The 16220-nt window shown below is 57.0% G+C and overlaps 1 protein-coding gene across 5 annotated transcripts in view; it reads right to left on the reverse strand.

Annotated features, from left to right (window-relative positions):
* Positions 1 to 16220, reverse strand: part of GSTCD (glutathione S-transferase C-terminal domain containing) — a 159079-nt gene that overhangs the window by 117952 nt on the left and 24907 nt on the right. For all 5 annotated transcript variants that reach the window (XM_029077085.2, XM_029077082.2, XM_029077084.2 and 2 more), the window contains 2 exons: positions 3903 to 4157; positions 277 to 370 (listed from right to left, as the gene is read on the reverse strand). In XM_029077085.2, the coding sequence (XP_028932918.1) occupies positions 277 to 370; positions 3903 to 4157 (349 nt within the window). The remainder of the gene's footprint in view (positions 1 to 276; positions 371 to 3902; positions 4158 to 16220) is intronic.

The following is a 16220-nucleotide window of genomic DNA, read 5'->3' on the forward strand; positions in this document are numbered from 1 at the left end:
CCCATTTTGCAGACGAGGCAACCGAGGCACAGAGAAGTGACTTGCCCGAGGTCACACGGCCGACAAGCGGCGGAGCCGGGATTGGAACCCGTGATCTCTGACTCCCGAGCCCGGGCTCCTTCCACTGAGCCACGCTGCTTCTCTAATGAATTGAGTTATAGATACATACACATCAGAAACCAGAAGGAAACCCGTTCAGAAATGTCATGCGAGAACTGCACGGGATCGCACTGTGTCAGAAAAAGAACCGCAAAAGGGAAAAAGAAAAACGCTTACCCTCCTCAGGGCTCACAGCTGCGGGTAGGCTGCTCCAATCTAGGGTCCAGTTAGGGCAGGGATGAGGAGAGAACTTTGCCTCAATGCCTCTTTCCTGTAAAGGGAGACGCGTGAGCTTCTTTCCGGATCACAGAAACGTACCCAGACGCGAGCACGCGGGCCCACACGTACAGCAGCGTGGCTCAGTGGAAAGAGCAAGGGCTTTGGAGTCAGAGGTCACGGGTTCGAATCCCCGCCCTACCACTTGTCAGCCGTGTGACTGCGGGCAAGTCACTTTACTTCTCTGGGCCTCGGTTCCCTCATCTGTAAAATGGGGATGAAAACTGTGAGCCTTACCTGATTACCCTGTATCTACCCCGGCGCTCAGAACGGTGCTCGGCACATAGCAAGCGCTTAACAAATACCGACATCGTTATCATCGTCGCACTGTTCCGAACGTTTCGGGTGCCTCGATACTCCCAGCCTCTCGATCGATGTCTGCCGATCTCTTTCCTCCCCACCGCAAAAGAGCTAAGGTACAAATAAAGTACATTTGACATAACTGTTCCTGCCTTTCGTCGCGTGCAAGAAGGCAGAAGACGATTACAAAACCGAGGATTTTGATTTAAAAAAAAAAAAAAACCAACCCAAATTTCTGAATGAACAAGACTGATCACATTTTTACCCAAATGATATATGGAAATTTCAGTTCATTTCCACTCTTAAGCAATACTCACATACCCATTTTAAAACCAAAATTCGGGTGTTTCAGAGGGTTGTTCGGTAACACGGGCACAGAAAGGAAATTTAACTTCCGTGTGCCCGACTTCTAAAACGGGTCTCGTACTAATGTAAAGGATGGCTAAGTTGGCTCTTTTTGACTTTAAGACGTCTACGTGAGTGAGTTTTAATTGGAAAAATAGAAATTAGTACTTAAACCCAAGGAACACTTTCCGTAAGAGCCCGAACCAGAATCCTATTACCGTTTCTTCCCAAATCATTAAGACCACAGTGCAGCTCAGTATAATATCAGTACCAGGATCCTTCTGCCCTGTACTCCATCCAAAACAATAATTTGCTATAAATAAACTAAATGTTGGCGTCTGTTAAGCGCTCACTATGGGCCGAGCACCGTTCTGAGCGCTGGGGTAGACGCAGGGGAATCACGTTGTCCCACGTGGGGGGGGGTCCCGGTCTTCATCCCCATTTTACAGATGTGGTCACTGAGGCGCCGAGAAGCGAAGCGACTTGCCCACAGTCACGCAGCTGACAAGTGATTCGAACCCATGACCTCTGTCTCCAAAGCCCGTGCTCTTTCCACCGAGCCACGCTGTATCTGCTATCTAGGTATATACATACATTCGCACACATATACAAAGATATACGCTATCTGTGTCTTCACACATATTCACGCACATATACAAAAGCCTCAGACTGATTTATACATTTCTTTACTATATATTAATATATTTGTGTGTCCTTCTAAAGTCAGGGTGGCACCTGGAGAGCTTCCAGGCCTCTACCGGTCTCCGCTACGGGAGGGAGAGTCAAGCGGAGGCCCGTCCGCTCCATCCCCAGTTTGGGCAGCGGCTAGCCAGCGGAAGGCCGTCGGCTACGAGTCAAAACTCCCCGGTGCTGGGCGGCGGCGGCCCGGGAGAGAGTCGAGGGCGGAGACTCGGGTTTACCGAGCGGAAGGAGGCACTGGTGAACCGCTTCCGTGTTTTTAGCGGGAAAACTCTACGGATCCGCCACCGGAACGACTGCAGACGGAGGGGGGGGGCCTTCCGGGAGAGATGTATCCGCGGCGTCGCTGCGGGTCGGAGACGACTCGACAGCACAGGACCTGTACGTATATACTTAAGCCCCGTTTAAAAGTCCCATTTGGCTCTATGTGGAAGCCTCAGTCTGAAACACTTTCTTCATGTATATATACGAGAAGCTGCGGGGCTCAGTGGAAAGAGCCCGGGCTTGGGAGTCAGAGGTCATGGGTTCGAATGCCGGCTCTGCCACTTGGCAGCTGGGTGACTGTGGGCAAGTCACTTCGCTTCTCGGTGCCTCAGTGACTTCATCTGTAAAATGGGGATTAACTGTGAGCCTCACGTGGGACACCCTGATTACCCTGTATCTACCCCAGCGCTTAGAACGGTGGTCTGCATATAGTAAGCACTTAAATACCAACATTATATATAAACACAAACATATATATATATGTGTGTATATATATATAGATGTAAGCCCTATTTAACGGATGAGAGAACTGAGGCACAGGTGATTCAAATGACTTGCCCAAGGTCACGCAATAGTTCAAGTCACTAACGTTCAAGACTGTCAAGGCCAAATTCATAATCTCTGCACCCCGGGTGGACGGGGACTGCGTCCAACCTGATTAAGCAGTGTGGCTCAGTGGAAAGAGCCCGGGCTTGGGAGCCAGAGGTCATGGGTTCTAATCCCCGCTCCGCCACTCGTCAGCTGGGTGACGGTGGGCAAGTCACTTCACTTCTCGGGGGCCTCATTCACCTCATCTGGAAAAAGGAGATTAAGACTGGGAGCCCTGGGTGGGACAACCTGATAACCTTGGATCCACCCCAGCGCTTAGAACGGTGTTCGGCACACAGTAAGTGCTTAACAAATGCCATCATTATTATTATTATTACTATTATCCCCTTGATTCTATTTATTGCTTGTCTATTCATTGCAGTTCTTGTCTGTCCGTCTCCCCCGATTAGACTGTAAGCCCGCTGAAATGCAGGGACTGTCTCTATCTGTTACCGATCTGTCCATTCCAACCGCTTAATACAGTGCTCTGCACATAGTAAGCGCTCAATAAATACTATTGAATGAATGAATGAATGAATGATCATCAATACGTACACTCCACTGCCGTCTTGTGTATCTATTTTCAGGTCTTCTGCAGCCAGATCTCTCTTCTTGAATGAAGAATGACGCTCGCTGTCCCAGATGCGCGCCCCCTTCCCCTCCCCACAGCACCGTGCATATTTGGATATATTATTTATTACTCTATTTATTTTGTTAATGATGATTCTATTTATCTTGATGATAGTCACGCCAGACTACTTGTTTTGTTTTGCTGTCTGTCTCCCCCGTTTAGACTGCGAGCCCGTTATGGGAAAGGGATTGACTCTGTCCGTTGCCCAACTGTCCATTCCAAGCGCTTAGAACAGTGCGCTGCACCTCGGAAGCGCTCAATAGATACGATTGAATGAATGAATGAATTCTCTATCACACTGGGTCCTCGCCAATGCTTTTTTTTTTATAGTATTTGTGAAGCGCCTCCTATGTGTCAGGCACTCGCTAAACGCTAGGGAAGAGACAAGCTAATCGGGCTCGACACGGACCCCGTCCCACATGGGGCTCACCCTCTTAATCCCCCTGTTGCAAGTGAGGTAACTGAGGCACAGAGCAGCTGGGTGGCTCGCTCGAGGTCACCCAGCAGACGTGTGGCGGAGGCAGCATTAGAACCCGGGTCCTCCTGACTCCCTGGCCTGTGTTCTATCCACTAGGCCGTGCCGCCTCTCGCCGCCTGCCCCCTGAAGGCTGCGGCAGGTGCCGGGGGGCAGGGATCCCCATCAGACGAGGGACACGCAGTTGCCGGCTGAAAGGGAGTGGTCCGGAAAACGTTTACTTACCATTAACTTGGACATGGTCGGTCTTGGGCCTCCTACGAACCGTGGGTCACTGGGAACCGGCTCGGCCTCAAAAAGCGCGCCCGACTTTGGCAGCTGTTCCTCTGTGGAGGTGCCTAACTGGGGGAACTGGAGAAACTGGATTCCACAGTTCTGAGCCGCCTTCTTCACTCCAGGTACCTCCTGAACCCTCCGATACCAAGAGGCGATCAGCGGAAGTTCGTCCAGAAATTTACTCTGCTTCTTGCGGGCCAAAACCTTGGGGGGGGGGGAAAGGGAAAACCAATATTCGGTATCATTTTACTTCCCTCTCAGGGTGGCACCTGGGGAGTTTCCAGTCCTCTACCAGTCTCGCTATGTGGAGGGTCAGGCAGAGGCCCGCCCGTCCCGTCCCTAGCTTGGCCAGCGGCTGGCGAGCGGAAGGCCGTCTCCTGCGAGTCAAAACCCGTCCGTGCTGGGCGTTAGCGGCCCGGGAGAGAGTCGAGGGCGGAGACTCGAGTTTACCGCGCGGAAGGAGGCGACGGCGAACCATTTCCGTATCTTTATCGAGAAAACTCTACGGATCCACTACCGATCGCTGACGGAGAGCGGGGCGTTCTGGGAGAGGTGCATCCGTGGTGTCGCTACGGGTCGGAAACGACTCGACGGCATAAGACAAGATTTTCCTCCGCGTTCTGAAAAGCGGACGAGTTCATAATGACAATCCAAGCCTTCTAGCAAGAACTAAGTCTGCGGTGGTGTTGCCGGGCACCGTACCGAACGCTGGGGTAGACGCAAGCTAATCAGGTTGAACACAGTCCCTGTCCCACAGGGGGCTCACAGTCTTAATCCCCGTTTTACAGATGAGGCATCTGAAGCTCAGAGAAGTGAAGTGACTTGCCCCAGGTCACACAGCGGACAAGCGACAGAGCCGGGATTAGAACTCAGGTCCTCCTGACTCCCGGCCTCGTGATTTAGCCGCTAGGCCCACGCCGCCGGGCTGTCGGGGGGAGGAGAAATACATGAGTCTTTTGCGATCAAACAGAAGTTAAAGAATAACTAGGTACCCTGTTTTCTCTGCCCTTCAATCGCATTTTTAAACGTCAGGTCTTCTTTCCCTTTATTCATTCAATAGTATTTACCGAGCGCTTACTACGTGCAGAGCACTGTACTAAGCGCTTGGAATGGACAAATCGGCAACAGATAGAGACAGTTCCTGCCCTCTGACGGGCTTACGGTCTAATCGGGGGAGACGGACAGACGAGAACGATGGCGATAAATAGAGTCGAGGGAAAGAACGTCTCGTAAAAACGATGGCAACTAAATAGAATCAGGATGATGTACATCTCATTAAACAAAATAAATAGGATGATGAAGATATATACAGTCGAGCGGACGAGTACGGCGCGGGGGGGGGGGGGGGGGGCGGGGGGGGGGGCGGCGGAGAGGGAAAGGGGGGAGAAGAGGGTTTAGCTGCGGAGAGGTGAAGGGGGGGGGTAGAGGGAGCAGAGGGAGAAAGGGGAGAGCTCAGTCTGGGAAGGCCTCTCGGAGGAGGTGACCTTTAAGTAGGGATTCGAAGAGGGGAAGAGAATGAGTTTGGCGGAGGTGAGGAGGCAGGGCGTTCCGGGACCGCGGGAGGACGCGGCCCGGGGGCCGACGGCGGGACGGGCGAGAACGGGGGACGGCGAGGAGGTGGGCGGCGGAGGAGCGGAGCGCGCGGGGTGGGCGGCGGAGAGAGAGAAGGGAGGAGAGGTAGGAAGGGGCGAGGTGACGGACAGCCTCGAAGCCTAGAGTGAGGAGTTTTTGTTTTGATCAGAGGTCGACAGGCAACCACTGGAGGTGTTTAAGAAGGGGAGTGACACGCCCAGAGCGTTTCTGCGGGAAGATGAGCCGGGCAGCGGAGTGAAGAACAGACCGGAGCGGGGCGAGCGAGGTGGAAGGGAGATCGGAGAGCAGGCTGACACGGTAATCTAGCCGGGATATAACGAGAGCCCGTAGCTGTAAGGTAGCCGTCTGGGTGGAGAGGAAAGGGCGGATCTTGGCGATATCGTAAAGGTGAGACCGGCAGGTCTCGGTGACGGATCGGATGTGGGGGGTGAACGAGAGACGAGTCAAAGATGACTCTGAGGTCGCGGGCCCGAGAGGCGGGAAGGACGGTGGTACCATCCACGGTGATAGGGAAGTCTGGGAGGGGACCGGGCTCGGGAGGGAAGATGAGGAGCTCGGTCTTGCTCACGCTGAGTTTTAGGTGGCGGGCCCACATCCAGGTGGAGACGTCCCGGAGGGGGAGAGGACAGGGACGGAGATGTAGATCTGCGTGTCATCTGCGTAGAGATGGCAGTCGAAGCCGTGAGAGCGAATGAGTTCACCGAGGGAGTGAGTGTAGGTGGAGAACAGAAGAGGGCCCAGAACTGCCCCCTGAGGAACTCCAACAGTCGTCCCTAACGGCCACAGAGGTAACGGGCTAAATCCCGTCACAGTCTGCGCTAAACCGCAACCGTCACCGCCGGACTGTGACGAGAGGCTGTTGAACTGCAACTTGGGGCTTCCGGGGGAATTAACTGGGGAAGGCAGTTTGAAGCAGGTGGCACGGAAGGATAAGAGGACCTAGAGTCTGGTGGAGCGGAAGGGCGAGGCGGCCGCAGGGAAGAGCGGCAGCGGGAACCGGGGGTTGGAAGCGGGAGAGTTGGGAGGGCGAAAGGGTTTCCTCGGGAGGGACGCAGAGCGCAAGCTGGCGAGCGGCGGGGCAAGGGAGTTGAGACGTAAGTTGGAGAAATCTCGGGGACTTCCGGCACACGGCACTTCTGTCGCCCGTGGAGGGAGAGGGAAGCCGTCGGTGTTCTCTGAGTTGGGGGGATCCAACGAGCACTCGCCGGTATCAACCGGGCGCTTACGGCGTGCCGAGCACCGTACCAGGTGCTCGGGAGAGAACGATACGGTAGGGTGGTAGACGTGCTCTCTGCCCACGAGCAACTCACGGTCTGTAGCGAGAGGCAGACGTGAAAATCAATTACCGAGGGGGAACGGGAACGTGGCACTTCAGCGCCGCTGGGATGGGGGTGAGGTGACGATCACGTTTTTAAGGGGTAGAGTTAGGGAAGGAGAGGGGGAAGGGAAGCCAGGGAAGGGACTGGGAAGGAAAAATGGGAAGGGTAGGAAGAGAACCAGAGGCTACCACTTTGGCGTGACAGTGCTTTCAGGAGGGAATCGTCAAGCGTGGGAGCGGCAGAGAAGTCGAGGAGGATCTGGACCAGGTGACGCGGAAGAACGCGATCTCAGGGGAGCGAATGGGGTGGAAAACCGATCGCAGAGGATAACGGCAATCGTGGAATTCGTTCAAGTGCGCCACACGCGTCAGACGCTGTACCGCGCCCCCGGAAGAGAGAAACCGCAATCAGGCCGGACGCAGTTCCTAATGGGTCTCGCCGTCAAAGACGGAAGGAGATCGCGTATTTGATTCCCGTTTAGCGGGTAACGATCAGTTGATCGGTGGATCTAGACTGTGAGCTGGTTGTGGGGAGGCGGATGACTAGAAATAGATCGGATTCACGGAATGTACAAAGGAACGCACAAAGGGCAATACAGAAGGGAGTGGGAGAAGAGGAGACGAAAGCTCAGTTGGGGAAGGCCTCTCGGAGGAGACGTGATTTTACCAACGTTCAAATGAGCCACGAAACTCCCCGGCTTCCCCTCGCTTTCCCAAGACGACGCTAGAAACGGCGAAGCGCAGTCAGCTCCAGCCCCCTAAAAGGGGGGGGGGGGAGGGGAGGGGGGGGCAACGCTCTTTCCCGGGCTCCCAAAACCGTACACTCAGCTGGAGGAAAAGGCGGCTCTTTTCAGATCCGGCGGAAAGTGAATGGGAAAACGGCTTTTCCACGCGAGATTCCGCAGGGGCAAAGAAACAGATTGTAAAGCAACCCTCTGAAGATCAGGTGGTCAACTCATCGGCGTTCAAGGAGAGCGGGGAAGAAGGGCGCTCTCCCCTCCGCCCGATCCAAATTAACATCATCTTCTTTCCGTTGCCGAGAGGCTCGTCTCCCGCCGCCTCCCGATGCTTCAGTTTATCCAAATTAGGCGGTCAACGCTTCCGTGCGAGGCGCCGTTGCCGTTGCCCCGGCAACGGCTATGGTGTCACAAACCGGAGATTGAGACTTACGATGACCAACGGAGAGGGGCGGGAAGGTCAGGCCAGAGACAATCTCCGGACTCACGGCTGCCTGGCAGTTATCGGCGCAGGAGGAAGAGCCCAGAATACCGAATCACGAAATTCGCCCTCGCAGCCTCGGTGGTTGAATTTTCTCCACCTCGTCGGATCCCGACTGGCATTAGGGTTAAGTAATCACCACAGAGACCCTGGAGAAACGGCAGTAAATCCGCCCCCGTACCTGCGTCGCACGTCATTCTTATTCTCCAGCGAGGGCCGCGGCTTCCATCGGCCCTGTTTCACCCGGCCCGGTTCGGCGGCACTTCTTACCGTCTCCCGAACTCCTCCTCCCCGGCCCTTCTTCCTCTGAAACGGCCCACGTTCCCCCGCTCCTCAAGAACCTCCAGCGGCTGCCCGCCCGTCTCGGCATCAAAGAGAAAGTCCTCGTCGGCTTTAGAGCGCTCGGTCCCCTTGCCCCCGCCCGCCTCACCTCGCGGCTTTCCTAAAATAGCCCGGCCCACGCACCTCACTCCTCTAACGGCCACCCGCTCGCTGTACCTCCATTTCACCTGTCTCACCCCGCCGAGCCCTCCGTCGTCCCGCCTCCGCCTGGGAACGCTCTCCCTCTTCACATCCGACAGCCGAGCGCTCTCCCCGCCTCTTAAACCTTATTGAAAGCCCATCATCTCCTCTACGAGGCCTTCCCCACCGAGCCCTCGCTTTCCCTTCTCCCACTCCCTTCTGCATCGCCCTCGCACTTGGATCAGCACCCTTAATTCACCCCTCCAACGTTCATGTGCACGTCTGTAGATATTAATCAATAATGTGGGTGTCTGTTAAGCGCTTACTATGTGCACTGTTCTAAGCGCTGGGGTAGACACAGGGTCATCGGGTTGTCCCACGTGAGGCTCCCGGTTAATCCCCATTTTCCAGATGAGGGAACTGAGGCGCAGAGAAGTGAAGTGACTTGCCCGCAGTCACACGGTTGATGAGTGGCAGAACTGGGATTCCAACCCGTGACCTCTGACTCCCGAGCCCGGGCTCTTTCCACCGAGCCACGCTGCTTCTCAATTATTGATAATTATTGATATTAACGTCCGTCCCCCTCCTCTAGACTGTGAGTCCGTTGTGGGCGGGGCGCGCGTCTACTGACCGCGTCGTACTCTCCCAAGTGGTCGGTACGCTGCTCGGCGCGTCGTAAGCGCTCAATAAATACAACCGAGCGATTGAAACTCCCCCGGGGGATGAGCTCCTTGCCAGCTGGACTTCCAGGTCCCTCTCAGAGTCCACCTTCTGAGCCTCCGGAAGGGGTCTTCCGATCCAGTCTTGGGGGCCAAACGACAACGGGTGAGACGACCGATCGGCGGCTCGAGGGGATTTCTTGAGAGCCTACTGGTCGCAGCGCGCCGCGCTAAGCGTTTGGGAGGGCACGGTACCACGGGGGGGGTCGGTAAACACCGCCCACGAGGAGCTGACAGTCTAGGAGCGGCGCGGGCTAGCGGGGAGAGCTCAGGCCCGGGATCGGGGGAGCCGGGGTCTAATCCCGGCTCCGCCGCCTGCCCGCTGCACGACCTCAGGGGAGTCTCCGCGCTTCCGTTTCCCCGTCTGGAAAACGGGGGTGAAATCCCGGCTTTCCCTCCCCCTTAGACTGTGAGCCGCACGTGGGGACAGGGATCGCGGCCGACCTTATCATCTTCTACCCAGCCCAGCGCTCAGTACGGGGATACCCTAATTACTATTATTTTCTAAAAATCTTGCTGCATATTTATCCCCCGCCTCCCAACGCTTACCCATCCCCGCCTTAAGGAGAAACGCCTGACCGTCGATCGGCTCGCTCCCTTCTCCCTATCCACGCCCGACTCCCACTACACCCCAGCTCGCGCTCTGCATTCTTCTCCAGCTAACCTCCCTCTCTTTGCCTCCTTCTTGTTCCTCTGGCCCCGACCTCTTGCTTACGCTGCCTCCTCTGCCCGGGTCTCCCCCCCCCGCCCGCCGTCCACTTCTACAGGACCCTCCTCTCCCTATTTTCAAAGTCCTTCTGAAATCAGAGGCCGCCCGGCAGACCTCCCCTAAATTAATCTCTCTTCCATCCGGTTCACTTCATCCTTATCGGCCGCTTCTAAGCCACCTAAGCATTTGTATTCTCAAATCACTTACGTAACTTTCCTAAACCCCCGGACCCCTTTAGACCGTAAGCTCGCTGCGGGCAGGGAACGCGTCTACCAACTCCGTTATCCGGCACCCTCCCGAGTGCTCAGTACGGTGCTCTGCACACGCTCGGTAGGCGCTCGGTAGATGCCATTAATTGATCGAGCCATCGGTGATCCATTTAGCGTCTTTCCCTCAAGACCGTGAGATCCTCAAGGCCGGGGAGCGTGTCTACTTAATAATAACGGCGATGGCATTTGTTAAGCGCTCGCTCTGTGCCGAGCACCCTTCTAAGCGCTGGGGGAGATACGGGGTCATCAGGTTGTCCCACGTGGGGCTCGTGCTTTTAATCCCCATTTTCGAGACGAGGTCACTGAGGCACAGAGAAGTTAAGCGGCTTGCCCGAAGTCCCACAGCAGACAAGCGGCGGAGATGGGATCGGAACCCACGCCCTCGGACTCCCAAGCCCCGGCTCTTCCCACTAAGCCGCCCCGCTTCTCTGATTACCCTACTGAACTTGCCCAAGCACTTAGCACGGTGCTCCGCACACAGTAGCTGCTTAAAATACTACAGATTGGATGATGGTTGCCTGCCGTTGAGACCTTGTTTTTTTTTAATACGGTCCCGTCCCCGTTCCCCACCCTCGGAGTTCTTCGCGTGGATTGATGATGTTGGCGTTTGTTAAGCAATTACTATGCAGACAGCACCGTTCTAAGCGCTGGGGGAGATACGGGGTCATCGGGTTGCCCCACGCGAGGCTCGCAGTCTTAATCCCCAGTAGAGATGAGGTAACTGAGGCACGGAGAAGTGAAGTGACTCGCCCACAGTCACCCAGCCTGACAAGCGACAGAGCCGGGAGTCGAACTCACGACCTCTGACTCCGAAGCCCGGACTCTTTCCACTGAGCCACGCTGCTTCCCCATAACGTTGGTATTTGTTAAGCACCACGTGCGGAGCACCGTTCTAAGCGCTGGGGCAGATACGGGGAAATCAGGTTGTCCCAGGTGAGGCTCCCGGTTAATCCCCATTTTCCAGATGAGGTAACTGAGGCCCAGAGAAGCGAAGCGTCTTGCCCACAGTCCCACAGCTGACAAGCGGCAGAGCCGGGAGTCGAACCCATGACCTCTGACTCCCGAGCCCGGGCTCTTTCCACTGAGCCACACTGTTCCTAAAGGATTACGTCCCTTTATCCTTGCAACATCCCCGCCAGTCGGCAAGAGGCAGGGGGAACGACGCTCACTTCCCAGAGGGGTCACGCGACTGCGGCCGGGGCGGACCCGGGTTCAGAACCCGGGTCTCCCGACTCCCGGGGCCCGCGATCTGCCCGCTGCGCCCCCCGCGGCCTCCGTCCCGTCCCTGCTAGATACTGTGAACCGGAGACTCCTAGCTCCTTTCGGGCGGGCTGCGTGGCCGCCGGCTCGATTCCCCCGCCCGGGCTTGGGAATCAGAGGTCATGCGTTCGAATCCCGGCTCTGCCGCTCGGCAGCGGTGTGACTGTGGGCAAGTCACTTCACTTCTCTGGGCCTCGGTTCCCCCACCTGGAAAATGGGCACCAAGATTGTGAGCCCCACGTGGGACCGACCACCTGAAGACCCTGTATCTACCCCAGCGCTCAGAACGGTGCTCTGCGCACGGTAAGCGCTTAACAGGCACCACCATTATCATCACTCCATCGTACCCTCCCACGCGCTCAGGCAGCGCTCGATCGACTCCGCTGACGGATCGACCGATCGATCGGCCGGCCTTCCGGCTGGCGTCGTCAGCTTCGGGGGGCAGCCCGGAGAGGGGGCCGGTGAGCCCAGGAAATTATCGTCCTTCACGCCCCCATCACTTCTGGGGCCTCGGGGGAGCGGACTGGGGTGTCTCGCCCGTGACGACGACGACGACGACGACGGTATCCGTCAGGCCCTTCCTACGTACTAAGCGCCGGGGTAGACGCAAGCGGGTCGGGTTAGACGCGGCCCCCGTCCCACGTGGGGCTCCCCCGTCTTCATCGCCGCCTCACAGACGGGCTCGCCGAGGCGCAGAGAGGTGAGGTGCCTTTGCCCGAGGTCACCCGGCGGACAAGGGGTGGAGCCGGGATTAGAACCCGCGTCCTTCCCAAGCCCAGGCCCGTGCCCTAGCCGCTTGGGCGGACTGCTTCCCTCGGATATAAACAGAACTTGGCGTTCCGCATACCTAACCACGCTAAGGACGCCGCCGTCTCGAGCCATACATCCATTCAACAGTATTTATCGAGCGCTTACTACGGGCAGAGCACCGTACTAGGCACTTGGAACGTACAAATCGCTAACAAACCAAGCCACGCAAGGAGGCGGTCGCGTGCGGGCGTGAGACTGGAAGATGAGACGGTCTGAAATCCTCCGGCGTTGAAAAACGCGGGCGACTGTCAGGGCCCCCAGCCGATCCCAAGAGGGAAAGGATGGGGGTACGTGCCAGCCTGTTATTTATTTAGTGTGTTTATTTTATCATCATCATGGTTGTCATGCGTTTACTCGAGAAGCAGCATGGCGGAGCGGGTAGAGCCCGGGGCTGGGAGGTCACGGGTTCTAATCCGGGCTCCGCCACGTGCCCGCGGTGTGACCTTGGGCCAGTCACTTCTCTGGGCCTCATCTGTGAAAAGGGGATTGAGACCGGGAGCCCCATTTGGGACGGGGACCGTTTCCAACCTGCTTTGCTTGTATCTAAGCTGTATGATAACAATAATAGCAACGGTGGTATTTATTAAGCGCTTACTCTGCGCCGAGCACCGTTCTGAGCGCTGGGGGAGACACCGGGGAATCAGGTCGTCCCACGTGGGGGCTCACGGTCTTCATCCCCATTTTCCAGATGAGGTCACGGAGGCCCAGAGAAGTGAAGTGACTCGCCCACGGTCACACGGCTGACGAGCGGCGGAGCCGGGATTCGAACTCATGACCTCTGACTCCAAAGCCCGTGCTCTTCCCGCCGAGCCACGCTGTATCTACCCCAGCATTTAGTATAGTGTCTCGCGCTTAACAAGTACCATAATTATTGGAGAAGCAGCGTGGCTAGTGGCAAGAGGACGGGCTCGGGAGTCAGAGGATGTGGGAGCGGATCCCGGCTCCGCGCCGCTTATCCGCTGCGTGACCCTGGGCAAACCGCTTAACTCCTCTGTGCCTCAGTGACCTCGTCTGTAAAATGGGGATGAAGACCGCGAGCCCCACGTGGGACAACCGGATTTCCCCGTCTCGATCCCAGCGCTTAGAACAGTGCTTGGCCCATAGTAAGCGCTTAACAAATACCGTTATCATTCATTCATTCATTCATTCATTCGTCCAATAGTATTTACTGAGCGCTCACCATGTGCAGAGCACCGTACTCAGCGCTTGGAACGGACAAATCGCTAACAGATAGAGACGGTCCCGGCCCTATTAATGATAATAACGATAATAATGATAGTGTTGGTATTTGTTAAGCGCCTACTATGTGCCGAGCACTGTTCTAAGCGCTGGAGTCGACACGGGGTCATCGGGTTGCCCCACGTGGGGTTCGCGGTCTTAATCCCCATTTTACAGACGAGGGAACGGAGGCCCAGAGACGTTAAGTGACTTGCCCAAAGTGACAAGTGGCCGAGCCGGGATCTGAACCCATGACCTCTGACTCCAAAGCCCGTGCTCCTTCCACCGAGCCACTGACGGGCTCACAGTCTCACCGGGGGAGACGGACGGACAAGAACAGTGGCGGCGAGTGGAATCGAGGGGACGAACATCTCATTCAGACATTATTATTACTGTTATTTGGCCGGCACCCTGATGATAGGCGTTCCGCGCTCGGGCCAGGGCGGCTCCTTGAGGACGGGGGACTGTTGTACTCTCCCGAGCGCTCAAGAAATACGACGGCCTGATCTGGAGCAAAACCCAGCACTCTCGCCAGAGACCACTCGCGTCGGGTCAAACTCACCCCGCGGGTCGAAAGTCAGAAATGACAGCGGATCTAATACCAGTCTAGGCTGTCAATCCCATTTTCGAATAGCAGATGCCGTTCTACCCGTCCGCCCAACGGCGATCAACCTCTACCTCCGGGGGAATGCTTTTCATTAACTTAAAAGCGGGGAAGATATTAACCTCGTTCCCATCGCGACTTCAACAGGAGCAGCAAACCTGCATCCTTATCGAAATCGAAACGGGGAGCGGCGTGTTCTAGTGGAAAAAAGCAGGGGTCTGGGAGGCGGGGGACCTGGGTTCCAATCCGGGCGCCGCCGCTTCCTGGCGGCGTGACCTTAGACAAGTCCCTTCGTTTCTCTGCCACTTGTCAGCTGTGTGACCGTGGGCAAGTCACTTCACTTCTCTGTGCCTCAGTCACCTCATCTGTAAAATGGGGATGAAGACCGTGAGCCCCGCGTGGGACGACCCGACTCCCCCGTGTCTACGCCAGCGCTTACAACGGTGCTCTGCACATAGTAAGCGCTCAACAAATACCAACATTCTTCTTCTTCTTCTTCTTCTTCTTCTTCTTCTTCTTCTTCTTCTTCTCTGTGCTTCGGCGTCCCTCACCTGTAAAATTGGGATTCGCGCCCGTTCTCCCTCCCACTCAATAATCCTAACGTTGGGATTTGTTAAGCGCTCACTACGCGCAGAGCACCGTTCTAAGCGCCGGGGGAGATACGGGGTCATCGGGTGGCCCCACGTGAGGCTCACAGTTAATCCCCACTTTCCAGATGAGGGAACTGAGGCCCGGAGAAGCGAAGTGACTCGCCCACAGTCACCCAGCTGTCACACGGCAGAGCCGGGAGTCGAGCCCGCGACCTCTGACTCCGAAGCCCGGGCCCCTGCCACCGAGCCACGGCCGCCTGCGGGACAGGGAGCGCGTCCCGCCTGATCCACCTTACCTATTTCGGGGCACAGGAAAAAAGGCCCGTCAAATAGCCGGGCGCTGAACGGATACCGTAACGGAAGCAAAATGACGAGTAGCTCCGTCTAGCCAGGAAACGGAGCGTGGAAAATCCAACGGGAGAAGCCTCCGTGAATAGGACGAGGCCCGCCCCATCCCTCCCATCCTTCTTCCTGCCGCAGAGAACCAGATCTTCACGCAGGCGTCACTCGGCTGCCGTTTCTCCTTTCCACGGTCGCCTCCGGGGGCTTCCCGTCGCCTCTGCCTTCGAGCAGAACCTCCTCGAGCGGCAGGGCCCAGGGCCAAGGGCCGCCCCGAAGCGGATGACGACGTTAACCGGGAGGGCGGCCGGATCGATCGGGCGCTCAGCGCAGAGCGCTGGCTGGGCGCGTGGGAGACGCGATCGATTCGAGCTGGCGGCCCCGCAGCCCGCTCAGAAGGAGCTCAGAGTCCCCGGTTCGCAGTCCAGCAGAGACGGGTCGGGGCCCGCGGCGGCGCAGCGGGGAGAGCCCGGGCCCGGCAGTCAGGAGACCCGGGTTCTAAACCCGCGCCCGCCCCGACCTCGCCCGTGCGCCCTCGGCCAAGTCGACTGACCTCTCTGGCGTCGGCGGGGGTGGTGGCGGAGCTAGGAATCGAACCCAGGTCCTTCCCCGGCCCGTGCTCTATTCACTAGGTCGCACCGGGTCTCCGCACGCCTTGGGGATTCGGGGATTCCGGAAAGGTGACGGAGGGGCAGCAGGCCGGCCCCACCGCTCTTCTGCCACGTGACCTTGGGTAACAATTCATTCGATAGTATTTACCGAGCGCCTGCTACGGGCAGGGCACTGTACTTGAGCGCTTGGGATGAACAGGTCGCCAACAGATAGAGACGGTCCCTGCCGTCCGGCGGGCTTACGGTCTAATCGTAACAAGTAGCGACGATGATGATAATGTCGGCATTTGTTGAGCGCTCACTATGTGCCAAGCGCCGTTCTAAGCGCTGGGGCAGATACGGGGGAATCGGGTCGTCCCACGGGAGGCTCACGGTCTTAATCCCCATTTTACAGATGAGGGAACTGAGGCACCGAGAAGTTGAGCGGCTCGCCCGAAGTCACCCAGCTGACAGGTGGCAGAGCCGGGATTAGAACCCGTGACCTCTGACCTCTAAGCCCAGCCTCTTCGGGCACGCCTGGAGAAGCGGCGTGGCCCAGTGGAAAGAG

Source organism: Ornithorhynchus anatinus, chromosome 12, assembly GCF_004115215.2.
Source record: "Ornithorhynchus anatinus isolate Pmale09 chromosome 12, mOrnAna1.pri.v4, whole genome shotgun sequence".
NCBI classification, from domain to species: Eukaryota; Metazoa; Chordata; class Mammalia; order Monotremata; family Ornithorhynchidae; genus Ornithorhynchus; species Ornithorhynchus anatinus.